Here is a 15,550-nt window from a genome sequence, read left to right as displayed (position 1 = left end):
TTTGCAATATATACACTACGCAAGACCAGTACACCAGTCTGCAGGCATCTATGCCAATAAAGATGGGGAGCCTATTTCCATTCATAATTAGCCCAAAGAGGGAGGTAACCGCCAAGGGAGTAACGCAGCAAGATCTTACTTTTGAAGGACACAGGGGGTGTCTCACAAACGTATCCAGCATCCAGTGAGCAACATGAACAGACGGAGAAATGGCATAGAACATGTCCACTTTGACTCTCTTTTGAGACACGCTCTGAGCAATAGAACCCACTAAATGGTATAGCAATTCGGACTGTATTATGAGCAGCAACTGATCTACTAATTGCTTATCGTCCCAAGTAATTACACACTGGTAGAATATCCTTTGCCATCCGAAGAGGAGGGAACATTTGCAACTCTTCTCGTTAAGAAGCTTATACACATTTTGTTTCATCTTCGAGTTTCTGATCTGCCCTTGGTATTCTTGCCAGTAATCCTCTTTCCTAAAATCTTTGCTTCTACTTAGGTAATAAATGCATATGCGGAAGAGGTACATGACGCTGAATATGTTTAGCATCTCCTCCTTATTCTTCAACGCGCCGTTCATCAGATCGGATATGCTACTTATTTTGTTGCTTCCTCCTCTAACGCTACTTCCTCTCCCCTCGCTGCTGTGGTGCGCCGTTTTGATGTTCAAACGTTCGTCCCTATCATCCTGCGTGTAGTCGCCATCGTCATCCGTCCACAAAGCGCCATGCTTCTTCCCCTCAGCAGGGTCGTAGCCAAAGTCATGCTGGATGACTTCTCCGTCCATTTTATCCCCAAACGAGTCGTACACTCTGCCATTTGGTGCGCCGCTGAACAGAACGTTTGCTTTATCCTCGCCACTTTCTTTCGAGCATATTTCATTTTTCTTATTCTTCCTCTTCAGGTTGGTCGCTTTCATAATGGGATTATTGCTGCACGGAATGGATCCTCTTCCGGTGAGATCCAAGCAGCCACCGCTCAATGTCCCTACCTGCTCTCCAATCATCGCACCTTCGTTCATTCTTACCAAGCTTTCTCGCAACTCGTCCATAAACAATTTAGGCAGTAGGGACGCCATGACGCAGCTCAAATCTATTAGATACTTTTTCAACAGCCACCCTGCAAAAAACTTCGCCGTTTTTCGTACTATCTTGTTGGAAAAACTCGAATTGGAATACTCAAAATCGAAGAGGGCACTCTTCACGCAGCCATTATTTAGCTGGTGGACATTCTGGGGGAAACATAAGGAATACCTACTTTGGCTGTTGAAACAGGCTAAGAGGTTCAGGATGTAGATCCACAAATCGAAGGTGTCATTCTGGGTTATCACCTGCTGGTTCTTAATTGCTGGTGTTGTTATCTTAAAGTATTGGAAAAAGTCCGATGGAATTCCGCAAATCGTTAGAATTTCTAGCAAGTTCACTTGTTCGTTTGGGGTTCCTTCTTTGTCAACGCTGCCTTTTCCTTCGGTGGTATAAGGAGGGGCAACATGAGCGTCTTTCGCGTCGTCGGAGAATAATCTGCAGTTTTCGCCCTCTGCCTTGTTCAGGAAGCTGCCGACGAAGGAGGGGGCGATCGCGGAGGTAGGTGCGGTAGGTGCGGCAGGTGCGGCAGGGGAGGAAGTGGCGCTCTGTGCGTCACCATGCTGGGGACGTTCCTTTGGAGAATCTCCCTTTTGGGGAACTCCCTTTTGGGGAACTCCCTTTTGGGGACCCCCCCTCTCGCCGCGACCAAAGAGGTGCCCAACGTTCACACTGTTCCTCCGCGCAAAATGCACTATCAGCGCGTCACTTATGCCGATGTCCACGAAGAAGAAGACCTTAATGAAGCTTAGAAGCTTCTTGAACGACCCGTACACATTCTCACTGGGTTCATAGAACCCATCGGAATTCATCTCGAGCAGTGTTCGCAACAAAATGCAGCAACACATAATTGCCTTGGTTCCAATCAAGCACAGGCTATATTCGAAAAAGCCATTTTTGCCAACCTTATCTGCAAAGGAAATATTTTTAGAATCTGAACCCTTGTTGTCTAGACTCGTCTCCACCAGCTTGTCCTTCCTGATGAAGATTTCCTGGTTGTCATTGCCTAAGTAGCTTTCTTCATGTTCCTCTAGGGACCCATTTTCTTCTATAAAAATTGAATTCATCAAAGAGTTATCATTATTGCTGTTAGCATTTCCTGAGGTTACGCTATTTTCCATACAGGCACAGTTGTTCGCACTCATCTCATTTAGCGTATTTGTGCTGTTGGTGCTGTTCTCATTGTTCACCCCATTCTGATTGTACGAATCTGCCTCCTCTTCCAGCACATGCTTAGGCTCAAATTCGCTCAAATTTTTAAACCTCTTCTTCACCTTTTTGTTGTTCTTGGCCCCACTCGTGCTGTGCTTCACCTTGCTGACGGCCTCCTCCTTCTTGTGCAATTTCTTCGTAACAAAGTTGAAAATGGCGTGCACAAAAACATCACTGCAGATGATGTCTACCAAATTGCAGAAGAACAGCTCCACGCATTTCCTGTCCAAACTGTACGCTACTGAATTTTTCAACTCGGATAGGCTTGACAACCAGGGGAGTTCATCAATGGAGGTATTTTTCCCATCTGAATTTTTATCCTCAAATTTTTCCTTCTCTTCTGGGTTTACGTTTAATCCCAAGACGCATATGATGGAGAGGACTTCCCTAATGCACTTGTTTATATCTAACCCTGCTTTTCCCTTTCTGCTGTACACGTTCACGTAGAGAGACGAATTTTGATTCATGCCGTATGCCTGCTCACTCCTCTGTTGCACTAATTTGTCAATCTCTGCGGGGCAGCCCCGCAATTCCTTGGACTTCACATCGTCATGTGCCTGGTCTGAGCCGTTCGCATTTTCGCTAAAATTAATTATGTTATACGCGTTCTGATCGGAAAAGGTGAACTCCTCCTTCGTGTCGCTCCTCTGGGCGTTGCCTTCTCGCGCGGCACGTTGCTCTGCCCCCGCTGCCGCTCCCGCTGCCACCGCCGCTGCTTCTCCTCCCCCCCCTCTGCTGAACACCGAATTGTGCGCTTTCGCATGCACGTATTTGTTCGTCCTCTTATCCAGGAGGGGTCTCTCCTTGCCGAGGCTGCCAGGGCCCTTATTCCGCAGCGCCTCACACGACTGCGTGTTTAGAAGCGTCAACTTAGGCGTTTTCGCCTTCTTAAAGTGGGGAATGCTTCCCAAATTGCTAACGCGTGGGAGGCCCTCCCCCACTTGGTCCATAAATAAATAAGCTGAAGAATTCTTCCGCAAATGGTCTGCCACACTAGTCAACGTGGTGTTCATCCTGATTATAACTTCATGCTTCAGGTCCTTTAATATTTCATTGTCCGAGTCTAGAATGGACTGATATAGCTTGACCGATTCGTAGAACTCCTTCTTTTTTAGCTTTATCCTTTTTAGCTGCTTCTTTATGTTCTTCTTGTTATGCCCAGAAATGGCGTAAAATTCGTTGAGGTACTCCTCGTCCAAATTTTCCCTCTCATTTCTGGCATTCCTGGCCTTCTTCGTATTGGGGTCTACGTACTCCATGCTGAAGGTTGGGCCCTCATAGACAATCGTCATCGGATCTTGAAAAATAAATATCAAGTTCATTCTCCTTTCGAATTCGATTTGCGAGTCTGCTTCGAATAGCACTTCAAGGACGGATCCGATGCTGACCCCCGAGACCATTAGCTCTGTTCTCAAGCACTTCTGGTTCTGCTGGTCTTCCACATTAAATTTTACGCTCAATAAATCGCCTAGCTCATACTGCACGTTCGCGGCAAACACGTCGTGTCTAAATGGAGGGCACATGCTTGTGCGAAATCCGACTACGTCATTTCTGTCAAATACTTCGGACACGTTCGACAAAACGCACTCTGCTGGGGCAACGGTTACGCCAAAGCGGCCTCTCGTCTGAATGCGAAAATTGATTATATCGTTTACTTCGTTCGAGCCAATATTCAAAGCAGGGAATGTCAACGGCGCTAGGCATAAAACGACACCTCCTAAATTTAAGCCACGCAGCACTCTGAGGACTCTTCCTTCCATGTTGGCTTCAAAATCGTCTGACGGTCTACTCGACATGAAAAACTCAGATTGGGGCAATTCATCAAAGGGGTGATTCCTGTACGATACCCTCGGTATCAGCCCCAATATATCATTGATGCTGTTGCATTGGGAGTTGCCCTCATTATTGGCTGTGTTGATATCCATCTGGTAATTCACAGAAATGTTCTCCTTCGAACTTGTGTTCACTGGGAGCTCATCATTTTGGCACTTTTCATTTGCACTATTGGCTCCTTTCCTGTCATCATACTCCTTAGGCGCCGATTCGGTGCTCTCGCGGGAAAAGCTCACCTCGCTGTGAAACAACTTCTTCGTTTCCTGCAAAATCAGCTGCTTGGGGAACATCTTAATGGGGGGCAAACACCTCAGCAGAAAGAACCCATGTATCTTACTCTGCTTGTAATTTCTCATCACATTGGTGTCATAATTTTTAAAGAAAAAATTAGACATTTTCATGTTGGTTCCTTTATGCCTTAGGCAGCTTCCCTGGTTGAGATTCTCCTTCGGGGAAGTAGCCACGCTGTTGTAGGCCGCATTGCCGGCGCTCCCTCTCACTGGGAGAGCGGCCATCGTTTTGATCTTCCTAACCTGGCTCATCGAATTGGCATCTTTATCTACTACTCCGCACATTTTTACCACCTTCTTATCAAAGTAGTTGTTGAAAAAAACGGTGATGTCGTCTGCATCGTTAGGGGCTTTCTTAATACACTCCGTGATCAATCTGTAAAAATTGCAATTTATATTAAGCTTATTCAGCTTCTTAAAACGGTAGGTGGGGTTATCCTGGCCGAAGAGAAAACACCTCAGGAGAGTCACCGCCCCCGTTGGGGAATTCTGAACACAATTTATCAAAGCGTACATAAAATCAGTGATCATCCTTTCACAATCCTTCACCTGCTGCTTACATATCTTTGTATTACTAATGCTGATGTAGAAGGAGCCCTGCTGGTTTTTTGTCAAGTCATTGTACAGCTTCACAATATTGCACAGCTTTATCAAAACGGACATGATCATTTTCAGAACGGATTCTATGAGGCTCTTCCTTTGAAGCGAGTAAAACTGGGATTTATAATCGGTGTAGTTATTCCCATAGGTGTACTCCTCATTTAGGTCCTCCGGAATGGTACTACTTGGGTTGTTCTTTACACTTTTGGTTCTACTCTCTGAGACGACTTGGCCCGAGTTCTCCCCGTGAGCATTTTCACCAGAGACTAGGATGCCCCACAAAATCGTTTTTATCAAATTCCAGCTTATCAATTTTAGCTTCCTATAATTCAAGTTATCGTTCTGATCGTGATTGCTCATGTTGGTGCCCGTTTTGCAATTCTCCGAGGGGACACTCTTGAACGAACCGTCGTTATTGTCATTCGGGAGGTCATAATCGGTGGAGAATTTCCTGCACTGGCAAATGTGTTCTGATGCCTGCTCATAATTCCGATTAATGTAATTCTCAAATCGGCTGCTTCTCCCCACTGGGTTGATCAAATCGTTCTCCTCGTTCGAGACCTTTAGACGTTCATTTTTTGCCAACTCCTTTTCATCCTCTGCTGCTTTTTCCTTTCGTGATGAATTGCCCGTGAGGCTGGCGGCACACGGATCTGTGCATTCGATCAACTCTTTGTTTATAATAATTGCCTTCTTCTTCGTCCAAATGTTGATCACGTCATTCACGTCGTTGTTGATGGAAAGCTCCAACTCGAAATTGTTCTTCTTGAGGAAGGACCTCACCGACGCATCATAATTTTTGTTGACGCATATTTCTAGCTGCACATCTGATATCGTTTTGGCATTACCGTAAATGTTATACACGGGGTCCCCGCTGATAGACCAGTAACATGAATTCGACTCGCCATCTACGCTTTGAAATAAATTTCTGTTCGTATGCTTGACCGACTTATTCACATTTCTCAGCGGCAGTGTGTAATGGGGGGAATTGCTATACTGCTGTGTGCACAACGCCCAATACTGATTTTCGTGCGTGTACTCCTTTTTTATCTTAAAACCGCTCAAATTTTGCAAAATCATTTTTTTGCTCAAAGGCACCCCATCGGTAACCGTCTCGTGGTACACAACGATGCCTGTGATTACATTGTCTAGTATCACTTCATGTTCGTGCTCATGCTCTGACGAGTTGTAGTTCCTCACGCGCAACACCTTTTGTTTCGTTTTCTTCTGCTTTTTCTGTACACGTTCCGAATGGATGTACCCCTTTACGTCGAGCAGATTTTTGGTTTCCTCACTGGTGTTGCAGGCCCGCTTGGTGTAGGCCATTTCGCTGGAGTTTATTTTCCTAATATTTTTTAAATTCTTTCCAATGGGAAAAATCTTAGAGTTCACGCTTTTAGAAGCTCCCGTTATGCATTTGTGGCAATGGGAACACATCACTTCGAAGAGCGAATTATTTGCATCCATAAAAATGGTCCTTCTACTTCCTGCCATGTGTTTCTTCTTCAAATTGTCACTGTTTATGTGCACTTCTCTGAGTAGCGGCTGGCAGATGGTCAACATGTGGTACAGGAAGGGGACTACATATCTGCTATCATTCAAGGGCTTCACTCGTAAGCATATTTGCAAAGCTATCAACCGCAGCACACTTTCAATCCACAGCGTGTTCATGGAGTTTTTTATAATTTGCGAAAAGTTAGACGAGTTCATCAGCATTTTGCGGTTGTAGCGAAGGTACCATATACAGATGCTCTTCGTAATATCCGTGAGGGTGAAGGACAGGGCGTGCTCCATCGGCTGCGTAAACCAGTAGTGGTGCGAAAATTGGTTCTTCACATTTTGGCCGCCAGAGGAACTGCTACCCCCAGTGTGGCTGCCCCCCTCATTCATCTGCGTAATCACGTTCTTCAGCGGAGACACGTTCCTAAACTTTATCGTGATAATGTGCAACAGTTTCAGCAGCATCCAGCCGTAATTTTGCACAGAAAAGAGAGACGGCTCGATGTTGGAAATGGCTTTGCTCTCTTCGTTGTATGTACCTCTGCTGGAGGACGGCACGAGCAGGTCCAGTATGACAGGCCATTGCATACTTTTGGCGGATTTCTGCCTCCACTGCTCGAATATCCCCTTTTTCCTCCTATCCTCTTTGCTATACTTTTTACTCGGTTCGAAATTTTTATACTTCCTTTGGTCTCGGAGCGTGCCCATTTTGCCATTATCACACAGGGCGATGAGTCTGTTCTTCTTGTGGAAGGAGATCCCCTTCTCCTTTTTGTTTCCGCTTGGGATGTGCGTCTCGAGTAGGCGGCGCTTTCCATCTGACATGGCTTGTTGGTTTCTACCACCCACGGTGAGGTTTACACTACCACAGTTGGCATTATTCACATTGGCATAATTTGCACTAGCACAAAAGGCACTCCCGTCTACGCTCTTCTCATTGCAGTTACTCTTCTTCTTCCTTTTGATGTCATCCGAATTTGAGTTATATCCCTTCTGAGACCTCTTATTCGGGCATACATTGTTATTCTTGTTCATGTTCACTATGGGGTTTTTAATACCTCCAAAAATGCCTGCACACAGCATAGACTTTAAGCTCCTACTGATAAGGTACCTACACAGGGTGGTCAGCTGCTCTATTCTGATGATATTCAAAACGGTGTCAAGGTCCGTGTCGTTAATTAAAAAGCTCAGTATTTCTTTTAACTGTAGTAGGTCCTTCGAGTCGACACTCTGGTCCATGATGCTGTTCACATTTACAATTACGTCGGCTTCTACATCTTTCGAATTAGCCGGGGGGGCCTTACCTCTAAAGCAGTCAAAGGAGGGGAATCCTTTTTTCTTAAGAGACCCCTGCTTGTTCTTCATTTCGTCATGGTATGCCCTCATAAAGTCTTGCTTATGCATGGAGCAGATTTTTTGCGATTTCGAAAGGCCATTACATTTGTTATGCACCTCGGACAGGTTATGGTCGGACAGGTTTTCCTCATAATCCAGCATTGAATTGGTGTACTTGGTGACGTACCCAGCGCTACAGTCCCACTTGCTACCGTTGTTGCCGTTTCGGCTTATGAAGTCATTTTCATCAAACGATTTGGGGGAAAAAAAATAAAAATCTGATTTGCAATTTACCATGGTTGAGTTTAGCTCTTCTCCTGGAGTGACATCATTTCCGTGGTGGAAAATAGAATTCTTCGTCAAGCGAGAATCTTGCCATAAGCCTCCCACAGCATGCTTCACATTATTCTTGCCATGATTGGAGTATTTCATAATAATAGAGTTGTTCGAATTGTCATTGTTCTTTTCACAGAAATTGTAATTCATATAAAAGTTCGACTCATCGTTGTAAAAATTGGCGCTATCGCAACTTGGGCAACTGTTGGAGAAATTCCTCGCCTTGCTGTTGCAAACGTACTTGTGTAACTGCTTTGCGTTTTCCCCGTTCTCCTTGTCCGATTTGGGGTCTCCATTATTGGAGTCCTTCAAGCTGACGTTCCTTTTATACGTTTTTAACAATCTCTTCAGAAGACACAAATTTTTCGTAGTCCCTTTTCCGAAAATATTCTCCGTGCTAAATTGTATACACTCCAGCTTCTCATCAATACTGTTTGGGTGTCTAAGGATTTGATCAAAATAGCTCAGCGACGAAACATTGGTTTTTAGCGAGCTGGCAAACGTTGGCATGGTGGCGGCCTCCTGCACCAAGTGGAAGTCACTACGATCTGAGTATATCTTCCTAGCAGTAATGGGGATGTCATACGAATTTCTTCGCATAAACACAAAGTGCTCATCCCATTCGTGCGAAAAATTGTCCTTGATAACGATCGGGCATAAGCCATGTGGGTAGGTGTTAATAATCCATTCACACTTTTTTAATATCTTATCGATTTGCTTTTCCCTCTTCCTTTTTATTAAATCTACTGCTGACAATTCGCTACTTTTGTTGCTGCACTTCTCCGCGTTCGGCAACACATCCTTCAGGTAGTTTAATTCTTCTTTGCTCAAATTGCACGAAATGTACCCGTCCCGTTCCACATCTGAAAGGGGTTGCTGCCCCTGTTCCGCTACACCCTTGCTGCGTAGAAATTCGCTCCGTTCGTCACTATTGGACGAGCGAGTGCTCCGCTGCTTTGGGCCTAGCGCACCCTTCCCCTCGTTCGCCTGATCCGCTTGGTCCGCTTGGTCCTCTCCACCCACTTCTTCCACTTCCTCCACTTCCTCCTCCCTGTTGTACAGCTCCAGGAACTCCATACTTTTATCGTTCGCTTTCTCCTCGCTCCACTTCGACTTGGTCGAAAACTTCCCCTCGATGCTTCTCTTCTGATGCTGTATTTGGCTCTTCGAAATCAGGTCAATGACTCCCTGCCTGGCCAAGTTGCACGCTATGGTTATTTTCTTCATTTCTAGCGCTTCACTTATGAGGGCACTTTCTTTTTTTTCCCTACTGCAGGCACCACTCTGGGGGTCCTTCTCCATGTCGCTCACTTGGCTGTGGTTATAACCGATGAGGTACAAGAACACCGCGACGAAGGCGATTTGGGCTCTTTCGAAATTTTTGTGGAACACGTTGTAAAATGTGCCCAGATACTTCACGGCCTCCTTGTCATTGTTCATCAGCCTCTTTAAAAACTCTATGTTTGTCTTGGTGCTCATTTTGGTGGATTCGTTTCCCGCGGGTGCCTTCTCCGCTTCCGCTTCAAAGTGGTTCGGACGGATTGCCTCCTGCTGCTGCTGCGTTTGCTCCTCCCGCTCGTCCTCCCCCGCGTACATCGACTTGAACGTCTTCACGTAAGACCTCGCCACAGACTTAAGCTCACTCATGCTAATTTCATTGTTGGACCGGTTTGTTAGCATACTGCTGGGGGAGCCCTCCTTGATCATCTCCTCCTCGCCAGTCATTTTCGTAGCCGAGAGGAAGCTAGAAATGCTCTCCGGAATTATGTAGTGATTGAACAGGTAGTTCTCATAGTCGCACACGGAGCAGTCGGTAAGCTGAAGCAGGATGGTCCGTATGGCCTTCTCAAACTCGTAGTACTTGTTCCTTTTGGACGAAATGCGAATGTATTTAGCGGCATTGATCAGAATGAGCGGTATGGGGTAGGGGTTGGCGCTCCTCAGGCTTTTCCTCATATTCACGTATATTTCGTATTTGCTTACATTGTCTGACATAACAGTGAAGAAGGTTAAGAAGTGCGTGGCCAAACTGGTAATGCTTATACAACACTCGGCAATGGGGTGCAGGCTGTCCTTGTGCACCGACATTTCGAAGGAGAGGTGTCTAGACGTCAATAACCCCTGCAGTGTGATCTTCAAAAACATGGGCCATATGTTCAGGGCCATTTTTAACGACAGGTAATTCTTCAATTCCTTGATGTAGGAGTATCTGTTGCTTTTCTTGTCCACAAAAAGGTTGGTGACGTACCCCAGGCAGGGTATTATCCCGCTTATGATAAAATTGCAGGCTTGCAAAAGGGTCAGACTCTTCGGCTTAATCATATTTTCGCACAACTCTAAAAATGACGTTTTCTCATTCAGATCATTTCGGATCACCTTGGACCCAAAAATGTATATAAATTTGTGCATCCCGTTCTTCTCGTACAGGTAGTGATACGAAATGCTCGAAAGGACGCGCAACCCCACGCCCAGCATTATCTTTAATATTTCCTCCAGAAGAGAAAATATAAAGTTCAGCTTCTTCGAGTCATTCTTATATTTCATTACCTTCTTCCTCAGGTGCTTAAGCTTCTTCCCATTTTTCATGTACTTTTTCTTTTTGGAGAATCTATACATTATACCATTCAGCTGCGTTTTGAAGTTGTTCGAATCGCTATTCGTTTCGTTATAGTCTTGCAAATTTTTTCTAATGTAGAACTCTTCAGATTCGTCCGAGTTGTAGTAATACTCCGAGAGGTGCGTGGACCTACTCTTGCTATTATGCGAGTCGATGGACTTCTTCTGATTTAGCGTGGCATCCATACTTTCATCATTTATGCTCTCCAAACTGGTATGAATAAAGTCCGACAATTCGTTCTTGTTTATATATATGTGAGACCCCGAATCGTCCGAATGGGATATGACATCGTCTAGAAGGCCCTGGTTTTGGCTGCTCACCAGGGGAACCCAAGACTTTTTCTTCCTCTCACACTTGGCATACATTAAGAAATGCTTATTTTCTGTGTCTAGCGAAGAACGCGGGCTAAAAAAACTGGAGTACTTACTATTACAACTGCTTCTATCCTCCATGTCGTTGCTGAACGTGTCAAACAAGTGGCTCTTCAAGGTGGACGATATGTTGGACCCATTCGGCAACAAGTCCCTGCGCGCCGATTCGTCCTCTTCGCTGGCATTTCCCAGGTCTTCCACTTGCTCCATTTCGCCCTTTGCCCATTTGGCATTCCTCAACTGCACCATGCAGTAATTATTCCTATCGTCATTCTTCCTCTCGTCAACTTCCGCCTCCCTTTCTGCCTCGTCGTACGCGTTGTAGAACGGAATGACCGGCTGATACAAAAACGTTTTCGCACTCTCATATTCCGTTGCTATGGTCAATATGTACGTCGTCAGCATGAGCACAATGCCCCGCAAGAATATAGAGGCCACTTCACTCGCGCTGCTCACATGATTGTTCTTATGCTTTATCTGATTCAGTATTTTCACACAAAAGTCAAAGTAGCTATAATTTGCGCAGCTCTCATTCCTCCACTCATCTTCGTAAAAGGAACACAACTTGTGAATAATGTCACACGCTTTGTTCTCCATCAAAAAATCGCTCTCCTCGTTGTACTGCACAACGGGCACATTGATTGCGTCATTCGTTTGATGATTTATAAGAGAAATTAGCTCTTCGACGAATATTCCAAAGTGTGTTGCGTCTATGATCCTGCTCTTGGTGTTTTTTTTTCTCTTCTCGTATCTCTCAATTTCGTGCTTATTTTCCTCGTAATACTTCCTCTTCTTTCGCTTTTCCTCCCTATTCCTGTTTGCATTCGCATCATTTATGTTGTCCACGCTAGCGTTGAAGACGGTCGAGTTAGACGACGCTGACGAGAATGTGCACGAGTTTACGTTCTTCGAGTTTACGTAACGACTCGTTGAACTTAGGTTCATCTTCTTAGAAGCGCCACTTGAACAGCTGTGATAGGGGGCACTTAACATCCGTTTCATCATTATTTCCAAAATGCCCTTATGCTCCAGAGACTTCAACACCTTCAGTATTATCTGCGAATCGAGGCTGTTATTGTCGGAGAAGAACTTGAGCAATTTTAAGATGGTCTCTATGTGAATCCTCATAAAAACGTTGCTTATAATTATTTTGTCCGCCTCCAGCAGAATCTGAAAGACATTTCTCCTGAGTAGCCATAAACTCCCATTCAAGTCCAACTCCTCCATTTGGTAATATTGGCCTTCGCAGTAATCATCCCTTCTTATGAACGGACTTTTCAGCTTAATTATTTTCAAAAAAGATGTGATGAGCCTTTCCGACAGGGAGTAAAAGTTCTCGTTATTTTCTATCCTGTTGTTTTGCACATGCATGTTGTTTTTCAAATATAACTTTAAAATGCTCAAGGCGCAGATTTGCGCGTCGGACGTTTGGTTCCATTCGTACAGGTACTCTCTATATTTTCCGGCGCACTCGTTCGTTACGCTCGCGCAATGGGTTGCGTAACGGCTCGGGGGAACCTCGTTCTTGTCTTGGCCCCCCCCAGCGACAGCACAACCTTTGGCCAGCTTGAACAGCTTCCTCAAAATTTTATTGTTATTTTCCGTGCACTTAATGAGCGTCTCAAAGGTGTAAACGTCAATGTTGCTGTATAATGTGTAGGAGGTTTCCTTTTCCATGATCTTCCTATAGTCGTCGTCATTCCAATCGCAAAAACGATACATATATCGATTCAGCGCTATGGACACCTTATTGTAAAGCTCCACTATGTTGAGAGGGTTTCTGAGGAGGAAGTTTCGATTGATATCTGGGATTAATTTCCTGTTTACTAATTCGTCGACGAATGCAGAGGACCAGCAGCACTCCTTTGGGAACTCAAAGATGCACGTGCGCGAGGTGTACACCTTCAGCTTTATATTGTTATTTATCAGTACGTTGTTATCTAGCGGGGAGTTCTTCTTCCTTATACTTGTTGTTAGTAAGTGCCTTCCATTAGAATATATCACTATTTTCCCATGATCGTTTTGAAAATCGCAATTACTCCCATCATTGCTGTAACATCCTTGATCGATCAGGATGTCAAATATGATGGTGTTCATGTTTGTAATGTCGTACACATTGATCAGTTTATTCGCATTTTTCGTCCGATTTTTGCCTCTCTCATGAGTGGTTACTTCGCTGTTATTCATACTGTTAGGCTGGTAAGCGTCCTGCTCGTTATGCCCTCCGTTTGACATTTTACTTGATTTGTCATATGTCTCCCTTTCCGTTTCTTCCTTTTCCTTCGAGAACGATTCTGCACCAGATGACTTCATCAATTTGGTGTACATATGATTCTGCTGAAAATTAATCTCCAAAAAGTTGTGCTCCTTTTGTTTACCCATGTTTTCCTCCGAACTGCCATCTGTACTGGCTTCTTCACTCCCCTCGTCTTCCACCAGCTGAAATGTTATCTTGCACTTTGAGCCAAGTTCATCCAACACCTTTATCGAGTTGTCAATTTCGAAGGAGACTGCCACTTGAAATATGTACGATCCGTACGTAGGCAGGACGTTACTGGAGTACTCACAAGGTTTGGCGATATCTTTCAGGCACCTCTGTGGATTATTGTTTATTTTTAAAAACATGGGGTACTGTAGGGAAAAGAGTTCCAACAGCTTCAGCGACTCATATTCGTGCAACGGAATTTTGCACATTAGCTTGTTGAAGTTAGTGTAACTGGAGCTAAATTCCTTGTTACTATTTTCCACACCTACTACGGTGCAATCCTTTTTTTTTTCCTCCGATTTGTTGCCACTGATGAGGTCTCCTCGATCATCACCAACCTTTCTGCAACACGACCTTATTTCACATCGCAGGTAGGGGATAATAATATACTCCGCCAGGGTGTTCAAAAAGTGCACCAAATATTTTAGCGAGTTCTCATACACCGCTATGGTTAAAAAGGTGTCGACTATCTTCAGCGTGAACACCAAGTCGTTATTACAAATGGCATACTTTAATATCTCCCTGCAAATGTCACTAGTATTATTGTACATATGCAAAGGCAGGAAAGAGTAATTCAGTTTATCACTTGGGTTGAAATGCGCCTCTGGTGATTCTTTGCTGCACATGTGGGAGTAGTTCTTCTTCGTTTTGTTAAGCAGCTGTCTAAGAAACAGGTATATCTCTTCGTTTTCATTCTTAAGAGAGTTTATCCCTTTTAATATAATTTTAAAAATATCGTAACAGTTCACACTGTAAACATTTGACGGGACTGATGCGCTACTGATTGACTGGTTTTTATTTAGGTTAAAAATTTTGAACACCATGTCCTGCACTATGGATGTATCATCCAGTTTGTTTAGAAAATCCGATTTCGTATTAGAGCAATACTTTTCATAGTCCGGGGAGGGAAGCATTTCGCTTATTATTTTCCCCGTTTTAAACAAGGGAGCTTTTATGTTATCACTAATGGCATGCTCAATCATGGACTTGACCTCTACGATTGACTTATTCTGATGGTTATATATAGAGTTTCTTACATTTTCCAAATACTTTGGCAACAAAATCATGTTGTTTGTCACCTTTGAAATGTTTGTGAAGCTTCTACTATCTGAATTTTTTGCCTTTTCATTTTCATCATTTATGATGGCATCATTCAGGCTAATCATTTTTAGGAACTCCTCATATTTTTTATCCTTCCACGATGTACTATCCATTTGATTTAGAACGTTGTATAGGTAATCTCCATATTCTTCCAACTCATCAAAGGGCTCGATCACGCTTTTTTCGTCCATACAATTTTTGTCCCACGCATCTGCGTTATCCTTCAATTTGTGCGTTTCACTTATGGTAGAATCATGAACCTTTTCGTCATTTTGAATGCTGCTTTTTTCGTAAATGTCCAGGTTGGCTTGCTTCTCCAGTTCGGCAATGTCTGGTTTGTTATCCGAAGGAGCATCACTTTTTTTGAGAGACGTAATGATAAATTTGATCAGTGTTCCACATATGTGATGGTAATGTTTCCTCTTTTTTGACTCCAAATAGTTAATGAACTTTAAAATATCCTCTTCGCACTTTTTGTTCTTACTGGGGTTATACTCACTGAATTTTAGACACCTGACAAATTCTAAGTAGACCCTCGCTTTGTGTAGCAGGCGCAAAATATTTTCGTAATTACTTATCACCCGGGAAGATGACTGCAGCAGAAGGAATTCCCCATAGTTGCTTATCGATTTAAAAAACCTGGTTCTGCTTAGGACGACAAACTCGGAAACGTAGCACTTATTTCTGTTCTGAAAGTGGTCAAGGATACTCCTTAATTTTTCCGAAATTAAAATTTTGTCCTTTTCTCCTATATCTTCGCACATCGAGTATAACTCATTCAT

The 15,550-nt window shown here is 43.9% G+C and overlaps 1 protein-coding gene across 1 annotated transcript in view; it reads right to left on the bottom strand.

Moving 5' to 3' along the window:
• PVX_114510 (hypothetical protein, conserved) overlaps positions 1-15,550 on the bottom strand; it is a gene marked incomplete at its 5' end in the record, with an annotated part of 28,537 nt that extends 12,987 nt beyond the window's left edge. Inside the window, one exon of the mRNA XM_001616240.1 lies at positions 1-15,550. This exon is cut by the window's left edge and continues 12,987 nt beyond it. Within this exon, the coding sequence (XP_001616290.1) occupies positions 1-15,550 (15,550 nt within the window).

The sequence above is a fragment of the Plasmodium vivax genome, chromosome 11 (genome assembly GCF_000002415.2).
Source record: "Plasmodium vivax chromosome 11, whole genome shotgun sequence".
Taxonomy (NCBI): domain Eukaryota; phylum Apicomplexa; class Aconoidasida; order Haemosporida; family Plasmodiidae; genus Plasmodium; species Plasmodium vivax.
The sequence above is the reverse complement of the archived record's forward strand: the minus strand, read 5'-3'. Positions and strand labels throughout refer to the sequence as shown.